Source organism: Dasypus novemcinctus, chromosome 19 (assembly GCF_030445035.2).
Source record: "Dasypus novemcinctus isolate mDasNov1 chromosome 19, mDasNov1.1.hap2, whole genome shotgun sequence".
NCBI lineage: Eukaryota > Metazoa > Chordata > Mammalia > Cingulata > Dasypodidae > Dasypus > Dasypus novemcinctus.
The window spans coordinates 17,483,497-17,496,785 of NC_080691.1; the positions used below are offsets into that span (position 1 = coordinate 17,483,497).

The window sequence follows — 13,289 nt, forward strand, 5'->3', positions numbered from 1 at the left end:
CCTAATTACACCCAAAGAGCTAAAGGAAACATGGACAAAGAACTAAATGAAATCAGGAAGATGACAGGTAAGCACAAACAGATCAATAGAGAGGTGGAACTTATGAAAAGGAACTAAACAGAGCTGGGAACCACAGTAAGAGAAATTAAAAATTCCCTTAAGAGGCTCTAGAGCTGGCCAAAGAAAGAATCAGTGAATTTGAAGATAAGACAATTTAAATCACACTGTCTGAGGAGCAGAAGGAAGAAAGTATGAAGAGAAGTGAACAGAGCCTGAGGTTGCCTGTTGGACACCATCAAGTATACCAATATTTGCACTGTGGGAGTCCCAGAAGGAGAAGAAAGAAAAGGGCAGGGAAAATACTCAAAGAAAAAAATGGCTGAAAACATCCTATATTTAATGAAAAACATGAATATACACATCCAAGATGCTCAACGAACTCCAAACAGGATAAACCCAAATAGACCCATGTTGTAGCATATTAAAATCAAACCATTAAATGCTGAAGATAGAGAATTCTGAAAGCTACAAGAGAAAAATCACAAGATATATATAAAGGAGATTAAGTGTCAGAAATGGATATGGCTCAACCAATTGGGCTCCTGTCTACCATAAAGGAGGTCCAGGGTTCAATGCCCAGGGCCTCCTGGTGAGGGCAAGATGGCCCACGCAGTAAGCTGGCCCATACAGAGTGCCGGCCCACGTGAGAATGCTGCCCCACGCAGGAGTTCTAGCCAACGCAGAAAGCTGGTACAGCAAGATGACACAAGAGACACAGAGGAGAGAAAATAACAAGATGTAGCAGAACAGGGAGCTGAGGTGGTGCAAGAGAGTAATCGCCTCTCTCCCACTCTGGAAGGTCCCAGGATCAGTTCCCAGAGCTGCCTAATGAGAAAACAAGCAGACAGAGAAGAACACACAGCAAACAGACACAGAGAGCAGGGAATGGGGTGGGGGGGGGTGGGAGGTAAGGGAGGAAAAATGAATCTTAAAAAAAAAAGATAAGGTGTCAATTTTTCATAAGAAATCATGGATACAAGAAGGCAGAGAGATGGCATATTTAAAGTGCTAAAAGTAAAAATCTGCCAACCAAGCATTCTATATCCAGCAAAACTCTCTTTCAAAAATGAGGGAGAAATTAAGACATTTCAGATAAACAAAAGCCAAGGGAGTTTGTCACCAAAAGACCAGTCCTACAAGAGATGCTAAAGAGAGTTCTGCAGGTTGAAAGGAAAGTACACTAGACAAGAGATTTAAGATGGATAAAGAAATAAAGATCTCTGATTAGCATAAGAACATGGGTAAATATTAATACCAGTACTGTTATATATTTGGCTTGTAACTCCACTATTTACTTCCTACAGGGTTTTAAAGGCAAATGCATATAATATAAGGAGAAATCAGTGGTTTTGAACTCATGATATATAAACATGTATTAGGAACAAGAACTACAAAAAAATGGGCTGGCAGAGGGATATAGGAATATAGTTTGTACATATTATTGACATTAATTTGGTATCAAAGCAAATGAGAATGTTACAGATTTAGGATATTAAATTTATGTCCCAGGGTAACTACAAAGAAAATATGAGAGAATATGCAAGCTCACAAGAAATTAGAGTACAGGTTGACAGGGGTTGAGGGCAGGGTAAATGGGGAATTTATGCATAATTGGCTTAGGGTTTCTGTTTGGGGACATAGGGAATTTTTGGTAATTTGGAAGGTGGTGTGGGTATTGCTATAAAGTAAATGTGAGTAATCTTACTGAATGATATACTTGGGAGTGGCTGAGATGGGGACGTTTAGGTTATTCTATGTTCCCTCAATTAAAAAAAAAAAAAAGAATGAGCAACTAGAGAGACAATGACAATTAAGTATAACACATGATCCTGTTATGATCTAATAAGACGGGAGAAAAGCCCAAAAGGGTATTCTGGGGAAACTGAAAAAATTGGAAAATAAACTGTAAGCTTCATATCAATGTTCAATTTCCTCAATTTGATAACTATGTTTAAGATCGATATATTTCCTTGTTCTTAGGAAATGTATATTTCAGTATTTAGGAGCATAATGTATACAACCTTTATTCAAGTATTCAGAAAATAGACTGGCATATAGACAGGTAACTGGACAGATAGATGGAATGATGGAGAGACTGATAAGGCAAATGTGGCACAAGATGAAAACTGGCAGATCTGGATATCAGGGTAGGGGGTATGTTGGAGTTCTCTGTAAGGGGTTTGTATTATTTTTGTAACTACCCTGTCAGTTTGAAAATATGACAAAATAAAAAGTTTTTAAAAAATAAAGCACATGGGGAAGTGGCTGTGGCTCAATCAGTTGGGCTCCCATCTACCATATGGGAAGCCCTGGGTTCGCGTTCCGGGGCTTCCTTGTGAAGGCGGGCTCGTCACACATACCGCGGAGAGCCACCGGCCCACAAGCACCGCGGAGTTCGCGTGGCCCACAAGCACCTCAGAGAGCTGACTCAGCAAGGTGACTCAACAAAAAGGGAGACAAGTAAAAAAAACACAGAAAAGCATGCAGCGAATGGACAGAGAGCAGACAACAAGCAAGCTGCAAGGGGGGGGGATAAAAAAATAAATACAGGGAAAAAAAAATAAGGCACATAGGGAGCAGATGTAGCTCAGTGGTTGATTATCTGCTTTACACATATGTGCTCCCGGGTTCAATCCTTGGTACCTCCAAAAAAATAAAAAATAAGTAAAAATAAAGCATGACATGTATTGATTCTTTCCCCCTTTTTCTTTTGACAGTAATCCTTTTAAAAATTCCTGTTTTCAGAATATATTGTTAAAGGAATTAAACTTGAAAAGGTCAAAATTATGTAATAAATAATGTCCAGCTCAAAAACTGTGACCAGTGCATACCTCTAGTAGAACAGCCTTGGAGGTGAAGTCCTGCCAGACACTATGTCTCTAAGTATTAACTAAATAGATAAACTTTTTTATTTTTGATAAAAATTTCAGGAACTTTGGGGACTGGACATTTTAGATGCCCAAATCATGCAGTTTCAAATGGGAAGAATGCGGGAAGCGGCTATGGCTCAATCAGTTGGGCTCCCGTCTTCCATATGGGAGGCCCTGGGTTTGTGTCCTGGGGTCTCTTTGTGAAGGCAGGCTCGTCCACATGCTGCGGAGAGCCGCCCAGCCTGCAGATGCCGCGGAGTGCTGCCCTGCAGAGAGCCGACTCAGCAAGGTGACCCAACAAAAACGGGAGACAAGCAAAAAAACACAGAAGAGCATGCATTGAACGGACACAGAGAGCAGACACAGCAAGGAAGCTGTAAGGGGGGAGGTGAAAAATAAATAAATACAGACACAGAAGAACACACAGTGAATGGACACAGAGAGTAGATAGCAAGCAAAAAGCCACGGGGGGAGGGGGTGTAAAAAAGGAGGGGAATAATGCACAGGCTCTTTTTTAAAAGGGTCATGGACTCAGGGTATGCAGACTCCAGTGAGAGAAACAATGACCTCAGGAATTCAAATCTCACTTTATGAAAATGTCTTTTGGTAACACCCATGTAGGTTCATTGCCCAAAGTGCAAGCAATTTCACTTTTAATTGTGAGTCAGCGACAGAGGGAAAAAATCCCAAATTGTTAAGAATTTCTTAAGTTTCAAGAACATGTCTGGACCAGCACTGCCCAAAAAGAATATAAAGCAAGCCACAAATATATCATTTTAAACTGTCAAGTAGCCACACTAAGGAAAGTAAAAGAAACAGGTAAAATTAATTTATTTTATTTAACCCAATATACTGTAAAAGCTACTAATGAATAGCTTATGTTCTTTGTTTCAAACTAAGTCCTCAAAAAAACGGAGTGTGTTTTCCTCTTAGGGCAGATCTCAGTTCAGGCTTGCCCATTTCAAGCACTCCAGTGCAAGTGCAGACACATGTCTACTGAACACTCCAAGATGCCAGGAGCTGTGCTACGCACTGACAAGCCAATGAGACATGGCAGCTTCCCTGCCGTGACTCTCACTCTAATAGGGAGAGAGGGAGCCAGGCCAAGTGGACACACCGTAACAGATCTGTTATAGGAACCCAAGGGGACACTGGACTTAGGGTGGGGGTCAGGGAAGACGACCTGGCAGAGACAGTGTCTGGGCTGAGCCTGAAACATACAGAAGAGTTTTCACAGATAAGAACTGGGAGGAGAGGAAGGGAGTAAAGAAAGGGAGGGAGGCACTGCAGGCAGAAAAAACAACACAAACTAGGCTGGGGCTGCGACTCGGTATTGTAAAGAGTTCCCAACCATGGGCCTCTGATGCCCAGCCAAGATTTAGGAACCTGCAATAGATGAGAGAGCCTACTGAAGAGGTGTAAGTACAGGATATTGGGGACAGGTGGGCAGAACAAGCACTTTGGTGGTGGGGGTAGAAAGTAGGTTAGGCCAGAGGCCGAGAAACAGTTCAGGAAATGATGCCAAAATTCAAGAGACAGATGATGCGATTGGGGATAACAGAGATGGAGATAAGAGAAAGCATTTAAGTACTTAAAGAGGACTAACCAACAGGGATTGTTTCTTAAACACTTCAGGATATTAAAGTTTTCTGGCTTTCTTTTCGTTGAAAAAGGAATATGGTACATACATTTCAGTCTCCTTACTCAGAATCTAGAGACAGTAATGGTTCTCACCTGTCTGCAAAAATTTATCAGATAAAAGCTTCAATCAGCTGAATTTTACTTTTGTCCTGGGATTTGGCACATACTGAGAAACTATATCGCGATTGTTTAAACTCTAAGTTAACTTTAATGGCAAGATAGGTAAAACATCTGAAGAACAACTAACTATATATGCTATGCTATAATATAGTAGAACCCTAGTATGCCAGTGGTTATCAGGGAACAAGGAGAAGGCACACACAACAGACCATGTTTCAAAGGTCAGGGTCTGATCCTCAGTATAATCAATCCCGTGTGACGTTGGCAAGGTGTTTTAGAATAGGGTTTTACTATGTGCATATAGATAGATGTTGTGTATCTATCTATATGTCATCTCTGTCATTTGCTAACCATTTCAGACTACATATCCGAAGAGGCTCTGCTGCTACCAGGCATGCCACATACCTCCTGTCTGTCCTTCCATTCTCTTTCTTGTTCTGATCTCTGTCTGACTGGCTGCAAAACTTCTCACACCTTCATGGGGTCAGAGTGGACATCTCATAATTACTAATACACAAAGATTCTTACTTTTCCTAAGTTTGGGTATTTGTACAAAAGCATTCTGAAATATTACCTAAACATGTTCAAACATATTTTTAAAGGAAACTCACTGCTTTGAATGGTATATCTACCATTCAGCCTAACTGCTGATTTTTAAAACATCCCATTCAATAATGTTTTTGTTGTTTGTTTTGGCTTCTGGCATTAGAAAATTTTTTTTTTCTTTTGAGAAAAAAAATAATTGAACCATTAAATAGATAATACATTCACATGATTTAAATAGATCAGAAAGGGAAACAGACTTGGCCCAGGGTTAGGGCGTCCATCTACCACATGGGAGGTCCGCGGTTCAAGCCCCGGGCCTCCTTGATCCACGTGGAGCTGGCCCATGTGCAGTGCTGATGCGCGCAAGGAGTGCCCTGCCACACAGGGGTGTCCCCCGCGTAGGGGAGCCCCACGCCCAAGGAGTGCGCCCCGTAAGGAGAGCCGCCCAGCACGAAAGAAAGTGCAGCCTGCCCAGGAATGGCACCGCCCACACTTCCGGTGCAGCTGATGACAACAGAAGCGGACAAAGAAACAAGACGCAGCAAATAGACACCGAGAACAGACAACCGGGGGAGGGGGGAATTAAATAAATAAATAAATCTTTTAAAAAATAAATAAATAAAATAAATAAATAGATCAGAAAGATATTAAAAGGTACAAAGTCCTCACTCTCAGTCCTTCCCTGTTCACACATAACTTACGCTTCCAGCCAGGTAATGCATTACTAGCTTCTTAGATATCCTTCCAGAATTTCTTTAGGCACATGTATGTTTTATTTCTGCCTCCTTTGAGACCCACTGCACTTGTTTTTTTTCACTTAACAACGTACCTTGGAGATTTTTTTCATATAAATATACAGAGGGCACAGTATTTCACTGAATGGCAGTAGCTAAAGTCCCCTAAATTTCCAAACCCACAAGGAGGAACACAGTTGAGATGTGATGAGGAAGGAAAGCGACAGTGCCAGAGTCTTAAAGTGAAAGACCTTGGCTACTAAAGACAAAAGCTTCCTCCTCCATTCCAGGTGATCACAAAGGCAAGAGATGCTAGAGCTTGCTGCAGGCACCTGTCAGAGGACACCTCAACAACAGCCCAACTACCTGGGTGTTCTTTTGTTTTCAGAACACTGCCACTGCGTGAAGGGAAGAAGCACGCCATACCATTTCTGCATGTCCAAAGATTTATGGACATGCGCACAATAAAATTTGCTGTAGTACTAGTTACAGTAGCAAAAGGCTGGAAATGACTTAAAATTCCCTCAGTAAGGGAATGGTTAAATAAATGATGCTATATCCACTCAACAGAATACTATGCGCATCTGCTAAAAAAGAATGGAGCGGGGAAAAAAGAAAGAAAAAAACTAAAAAAAAAAAAAGAAAGAGGTAAGCCTACATGTATTCATACATAACAATCTCTAAGTTATCTCTTTTTAAAAAAAGTACAGAATTGGAGTAGGTGTAGCTCAGTGGTTGAGAGCACACTTCATAAATTTAAGGTCCCAGGTTTAATCCCCGGTAGCTCCTTTAAAAAAAAAAAAAGGTATAGAAGAATAGTGTGAATCATGTATTATTGTGGGGGTTGTTTTGCTTTGTTTGTTTGTTTTAAATAAAGGGATGCTACCAGCTTCTATAGGCATAAATTAATAGGCTGGAAGGCAAAAGCTTTCACTGAAAATCTGCTATTTTGCTGGTTTTTTTAATAAACTCATTCAAGAGTCTTTCTATTCCTTTTTTTATTTTTAGATGAAGTCATAGAAATCAATACACAGAAATAAATTGGCTTATTTTCATTTCATCTTCTTCTAAAAAGGACTTAAAGCAGCTTACAAAGATGTAACAGTAGACAAGATCAAAGAAATCTTAGGTGAAATAATTATAAAGTAAAAACTTTGAAAATAAGAACACTAAACAAAAGGAAAATAAATTTAAGAAGGCAAGATGAACTCAAGAGTTAGGTTAAGAACACAAATTACATGCCCATATGCTTATAACCAAACAGATAATTTTTCCTTCATTTTTTGAAATTAGAGAAGTTGTAGGTTTACAGAAAAATCATGCAGAAAGTATGGAATTCCCACATGCCCACCTTCACACAGGCAGATAATGTTTTACTAGAATTTTTAAATAGTCAAATAACTGGGGAGCAGATGTGGCTCAAGCAGTTGAGCACCTGCTTCCCACATGCGAGGCCCCAGGTTTGATGCCCAGTGCCTCCTAAAAACAAACAACAAGTAAACAAATGAAAACACCAACTCAGGGGAGCCAATGTGGCTTAGTGGTTGGGCTCTGGCTTCCCACATATGAGGTCCCAGGTTCAATCCCTGGCCCTGGAACCTCAAAAAATAAAAAATAAAATAAAATACTTTACTTGCCTGTTGCATTATGGGCCAGAGAAGTATTGGCATAAATTTCCACTTGAATGAGTAAATGTGCTAAACAGGATGAATTGTGAGATGCTGAAACTAGAAGAGTTTGGATAATACATGGTGACTCTGAAAAGGAATCTGTCTTGTTGGAGGAACACTGTTGCAGATCCCTTTTCAACCTCACTGTCACTTCCAACACATTCTGAAAAGGAAACATTGTATTTTTACAGAGACTCAATACAGCATCTATAATTAAAAGTAAACACAATGGAAAATACAATGAAAGCACAGAGCGACAGACCATTTTACAAAAGGACAAATTATAGGAGAGTGGGTGCAGCTCGGATTGAGCGACTGCTTCCCACATATGAGGTCCCCAGGTTCAAACCCTAGTACCTTCTCAAGAAAAAAAAAAAAAAAGGAGACATTATATACAAAGATGAAATAATTCCCTGTTCAATGCCACCATGTAAACTTAAGACAATACAGAAGTCCTGATTCCTGATCCTCAACTACATATAAGCAAGTAACTTTGGGATACTCGAAGACAGCTAAACACAGGTCTGATAACTCAGTTCATGTAGCATCCTGTTAGTGTCTTTAACTTCCTACCAGCCAGCAATTAAATTCACAAAAAGTCAATGAATGCTGTCCCCAAGTTATTGCATCAGAATGACTTTGGACAAGTCTACTAAAATGTCTATTCCTGGGGTTCAGGCAGATTTTGTCTTTTTATCCTTTTATCTCCAGAATTAATGGCTAGCACATAGTGGGCACTTAATAAGCACTTATTAAATGAAAGATGGTTCATCTCTCCAGGCTTGAGTGTCCTAATACGTAACGGGAGAGTTGAAAGAGATCAATGGATATGAAGCTTCGAGTCATAGATCTTTCTGATAATCTGATTGAAGTTAGACACCCCCTCATCAGAAAAACACACATGTGCCCATTATTTTACACACAATTTCAGAGTTCACAGGTCACGTGAAATGAGTCTAGGACCCCTAAACCTAGGATAAGAACCTCTGGGCCATATGACTGCTGTATCAGAGTCCACAATTTCAAAACAGTTTGAAGCAAATCAAGAGAACCACAACAGAAACACTAAATGTGGGCCTCTACAGAAAGTGCAGAGAAAGTTTTACCTCAGGCCTTGCCACCCCGGGGAGCACAGTCAAACTCCAGTCTCCTGTCTCATTGCTCAGCAGTCTACAATCCGGAACTGGCAATATTCCTACAGGAGAGAAGATTAAAACAGAAGACAGTATTGCCTGACAGTTAAGGGTGTGTACTCTTGAGTCAGGCTGCCTAAGACAGAATCCCAGCTGGATCCTCTACAAGCTGTGTGGCACTGGGCAAGTGACAATGTCTCTGAAACTCCGTTTCTTTTTGTCAAATGGGATTAAAAAGTATTGTTCTAACTAAGAAAATGAGGTGATGAACGTAAAGCACCTATAGGAAGAGTTCATGAATTTTAAGCTTTCTCTTACCAAACCTGTTCATAGGTCCTCTTTGTTCTACAATAGTAGCCCGCCCTTCCCATCTCGACTTTGCAGGGAGCAGGGGCAGGGAGCCCGGAGAATGCCACCTCGCCAGGCTCCTGGGACTGGAGCTGACCCAACCCCCACCCTCAGCATAAGAAGGGTGGACTCTTTACCATCCTCATGCCGTAGCACGGCCAGAGATACCGTCACGTTCTCCGTGCCTCCAACCAGGGAGGCACTGACTTCAGGGCCGGACATGCGGATGAAAGATGGGATGAAAACTAGGAGGGAAGGAAGGGGACAGGGAGGAGTTAGGAGTTAGAAGAGTCATTGTCTAAGGCGCGCGCGGCGGCTTTCTTCGGCGTCGGTGTCTTCCAGGGCTCCTAAGTTTGGCCCTTTAAACCCATCGTCTCTCAGCCCAGGACCTGCAGGACCCTGTCTTACACACCGAGGTCCCCCCACAGGGGCTTCACCACGCCTTGCAGATGAAGAAGCGCCAACAGAAGCGGGGTGGGCGGCGGGAAGCCCATCCCTTGGGCCTCGCGGACCCGCTTGCCAGAAGCGCAAAGGCCTTAGAAACCGTGAAGGGCCCAGACTCCAAAACCCAGGCTCAGCGGTCCTGCCGCGGCCATCTTGTCAAGCGAACGCCCGGAGCTATGGCAACCACCAATCAACAGCCTGCTAGGAGGAGCGTCGTGTCACGATTGGCCCAGCGGCGAAAGCCCGCCCTGAGCCTTTCGGAGGAACCCGCCCCGCCCACAAGGCTTCCACGGCCTTTTGGAGGCTTAACTCTAAAGGGATCTTGAAAAAGCAAGAGCCGGCCGACGAAGAGGGCTTTCAGATTAAGGTCACGTATATGTATATTACTAGAAGGAAAGCTAAAAACTGTAACATGGTGCTGTGTATGACAGTAAAACTTCATGTAAAACAAGAATATGGGTGATATTGCATATATAAGACTTTTTACAAAATGTAACTACAAATATACTAGAGAGAAGGAAAAGGAATAGCAGCTGTGTATGGCAGGGGAAGCATAAGAGATTGAGAGGTGATGTGTTTTTTGTTTTTTATTATTATTGGAATAATGAAAGTGCTCTAAGAATGAAGTGATGGTACATAAATATATGATCACAACGAATACTGCTGATTGTACAATTTGCATGGACTTATGCTTTATTAATATATACCAAAAAAATTGATTTGTTAAGAAAAAAAAAAAGAGGGCTTTCAAGCAACAAAAAGACATGGAAGAATTTTACTGGTAAGTGAAAGAAGTCAGTCTCAAAGTCTGTGTACTGTATGACTCCAAATATGACATTCTGGAAAAGGCAAAACTATAGAGACATTAAAAAGGTTAGTGGCTGCCAGGGTTGGGGAGAGGGATGAATGGCATTTTAAGGCAGTGAAACTATTCTGTATGATATTGTGGTGATGGACACATGATTATACATTTGTCAAAATCCACAGAACTATACAACAGGAAGAGTGAAGCCTAATGTAAACTATAAACTTTAATAATAAAGTGTCAACACTGGCTCATCAATTGTAGCAATGTACCACACTAATGCAAGATGTTCCTAACAGGGAAAACTGGGGGGAAGAGAAGTATATATGAGAACTCTTTTTTCAAAAGTTTCTCCAGTTTAAATAATTTCCCTGTCCTTAGAGTTAACTCAACCACATTGCAAGTACAAGCCTACAGGCACCAGCTTCTACACGACAGGAGTAGGATTTGCTCCTTAAGAAACTCGATTTTTATAGGGGGTGGCGGAGGAGGACAAAGCAAGCTTGAGGCCTCAGTGGTATAAATATATAGCACTGTTGAAATTTTTCATCACCATTCTTCCAGTTTCTTGAAGGGTATTCTGCTGCACAGAGCTCTCAGTTCTCCAAAGGCAGATCCAGTCAAAGGACACAAGAAAAGTTTTGCCCAGTATGGGATAGAATGTCAAAGTATCAGGACTGTGCCTGAAAAAAATTTTTTTGTTTCTCTTACAACCATATCCCCAAAGCACCTGAGTCTCAAGTGTTATTAGTTTGGTGATCAAGATTATCAGGTCTGAGGTCAGACTGCCTGGTTTAGGATTTTGCCCACCCCCACCTCCCATAAATTCACTAGATGTTAAGTGACGTTGGGCAAGTCACTTAACCTCTCTAAACTTGTTTCTTCATCTAAAAAAGGAGAGAACAATAGTGCCTCCCTAATAGTGTTATATAAGGATCGAATGAGCTAACAAATAGAGTGAGTTTAGACCAATGTTTGGCACATGGTAAGCATGGAATAAACGCTCCCTTCTTATGCTGGCTACCAGGGGCTGGAAGGATGGGGATTAGTGAGAGAATCCTTGCAGCCCTGTGCCTGGAAAACAGAAAGTGCCAAACAAATGTTTGCTATTGTATTCATTTCCATAGTGACAAATTACCACAAACCGGGTGGCTGAAAACCACAGAAAATGATCCGCCTACAGCTGCGGGACTGGAAGGCTGAAATCCAGGCTCCCTCTGAAACATCTAGGGGTCAGTCCTTCCTTGTCTCTTCCAGCTTCCTCTCTGGGAAACTGCCAGGTATTTTAATCTCTTGATACCTGGGAATAAGCCTAAAAGAACATTACTAAGAGGAAAGTTACCAAACACTTAAATATTTATGTTATTCCCCATCCCTCTCTAAGTGAATGAATCTTCAGATAAAGTGAGTTTAAAACTTGGTGAATCCTCCTGGCAGAACACATTCCTGTAAATAAGTACCCATAGCCTATTCTCTTCCTCTCCTCCACATCATTTCATACACAGTCACTCTTCACTGTCAATAATAAAAGTATAAGCGCTTTGGTAACTAGTCGAGTTTGCCTAGGATTGCTCTAGGTTTATGAGTGATAGCTTGACCTCTCCACAGGTGAGTCAATGCTCAGCTGCGCTGGGAAACTGTCCCTGGGTAAAGCCAACCTAGCAGAAGACTGAGTTTGGTTATAAAAAGTGATTGTCATCAGGGTGGTGGATTAGCTGGGGATTCTGCCCAGGGCTGAACAGGAGGGATGCTTTAACAACTCGGCTCCAATGGGACCCAAACCAGGGATGCTGGAAACAAGCCGAGCCACCATGGATGCCCATCCAATACGCTTCTGTCATTGTTGTACCACAATAACCCTTTTCTTCCCTGTGTATTTCAGTCCTAAAAACAGTCTCGCAGCAGGTGAAATGTACTATCATCAAGGAACTGAGCAAGGTAAAGTGATAGATTTATGGGAAGAGTAAGGGCTTATTGCAGTTTAATCATCAGAGATCTTCAGTTTAAGAGACAGTAAAAATTAAATACAATACGATGGGATCTAAGAATGGAGGAGAAAAGGCTCAAACAGATATTATTGGGACATGAAAAATTAGAATATAGAATCTAAGCTTTATATCAATGTTAAATTTCTTGAACTTGGTAACTGCAGTTAAGGTGGTTGCATAAATGAATCTTGTTCTTAGTGTACATGGAAGTATTAAGTGTCCAAGGAAAACAATGTGTGCAACCTGCTCACAAATGGTCAGAAAATAAATATAGACAGAAGATAGATAACAGATTGATAGAATTATATGGTAAATGTGACAAAATGGTAAAATGGGTAGATCTGGGTATCTGGGGGTGGGGTATGGTGGCATTCTCTGTATGGAGTTTGTATTATTTTTGCAACTGTCCTGTAAGTTTGAAATTATTTCAAAATGAAGTTTATAGAAAAAAAAAATCTGGAGTTTAGACCGGATGGGATGTGACTACTAATGGGATACTAAGTTTCTTTTGGGGATGATGAAAAGGTTCCAAAATTGATTGTGGTGACAACAGCACAACTCTGAGACTTTAAATCGGGGAATTAGAAATTATGTGCATTATATCTCAATGAAGCGGTCATTTTTAAAAAATTATGATTTAGCCTAAAATTCTCTAGAATTGATTGTATCTTTAGATGTGTTCAATTGTCTTGGTTTTAGACAAAATCAAATTATAATACAGTAATAGGTCTAAGTGATATCTGAATAAACTAACTGTTCTTTAATGACAAAAGAGTATCCATTTCCATGGAGAAAATTTGGCATCTTGAGTTATTTTTAACTCTTGGGTCAAAATACATTTTACAAACTACATGTGGAGGGATTATATAGGAACTATATTTTCTGCCTTTTTCGGTAAATCTACAACAATTCTAATAAAAAATTATAAAT

At 40.9% G+C, this 13,289-nt stretch overlaps 1 protein-coding gene across 2 annotated transcripts in view; it reads right to left on the minus strand.

Annotated features, from left to right (window-relative positions):
• TCTN2 (tectonic family member 2) overlaps positions 1-9,743 on the minus strand; it is a 30,804-nt gene extending 21,061 nt beyond the window's left edge. The window contains exons 1-4 of one of the 2 annotated variants that reach the window (XM_058281262.2): positions 9,535-9,743; positions 9,260-9,367; positions 8,748-8,836; positions 7,609-7,804 (exon numbers count right to left, since the gene is read on the minus strand). In XM_058281262.2, the coding sequence (XP_058137245.1) occupies positions 7,609-7,804; positions 8,748-8,836; positions 9,260-9,367; positions 9,535-9,616 (475 nt within the window). In that variant the 5' untranslated portion in view covers positions 9,617-9,743. Of the gene's footprint in view, positions 1-5,096; positions 5,176-7,608; positions 7,805-8,747; positions 8,837-9,259; positions 9,368-9,534 lie in introns of those variants that run through there. The other variant, XM_071209758.1, reaches the window with a different exon arrangement.
• Between the last annotated feature and the right edge of the window lie 3,546 nt (positions 9,744-13,289).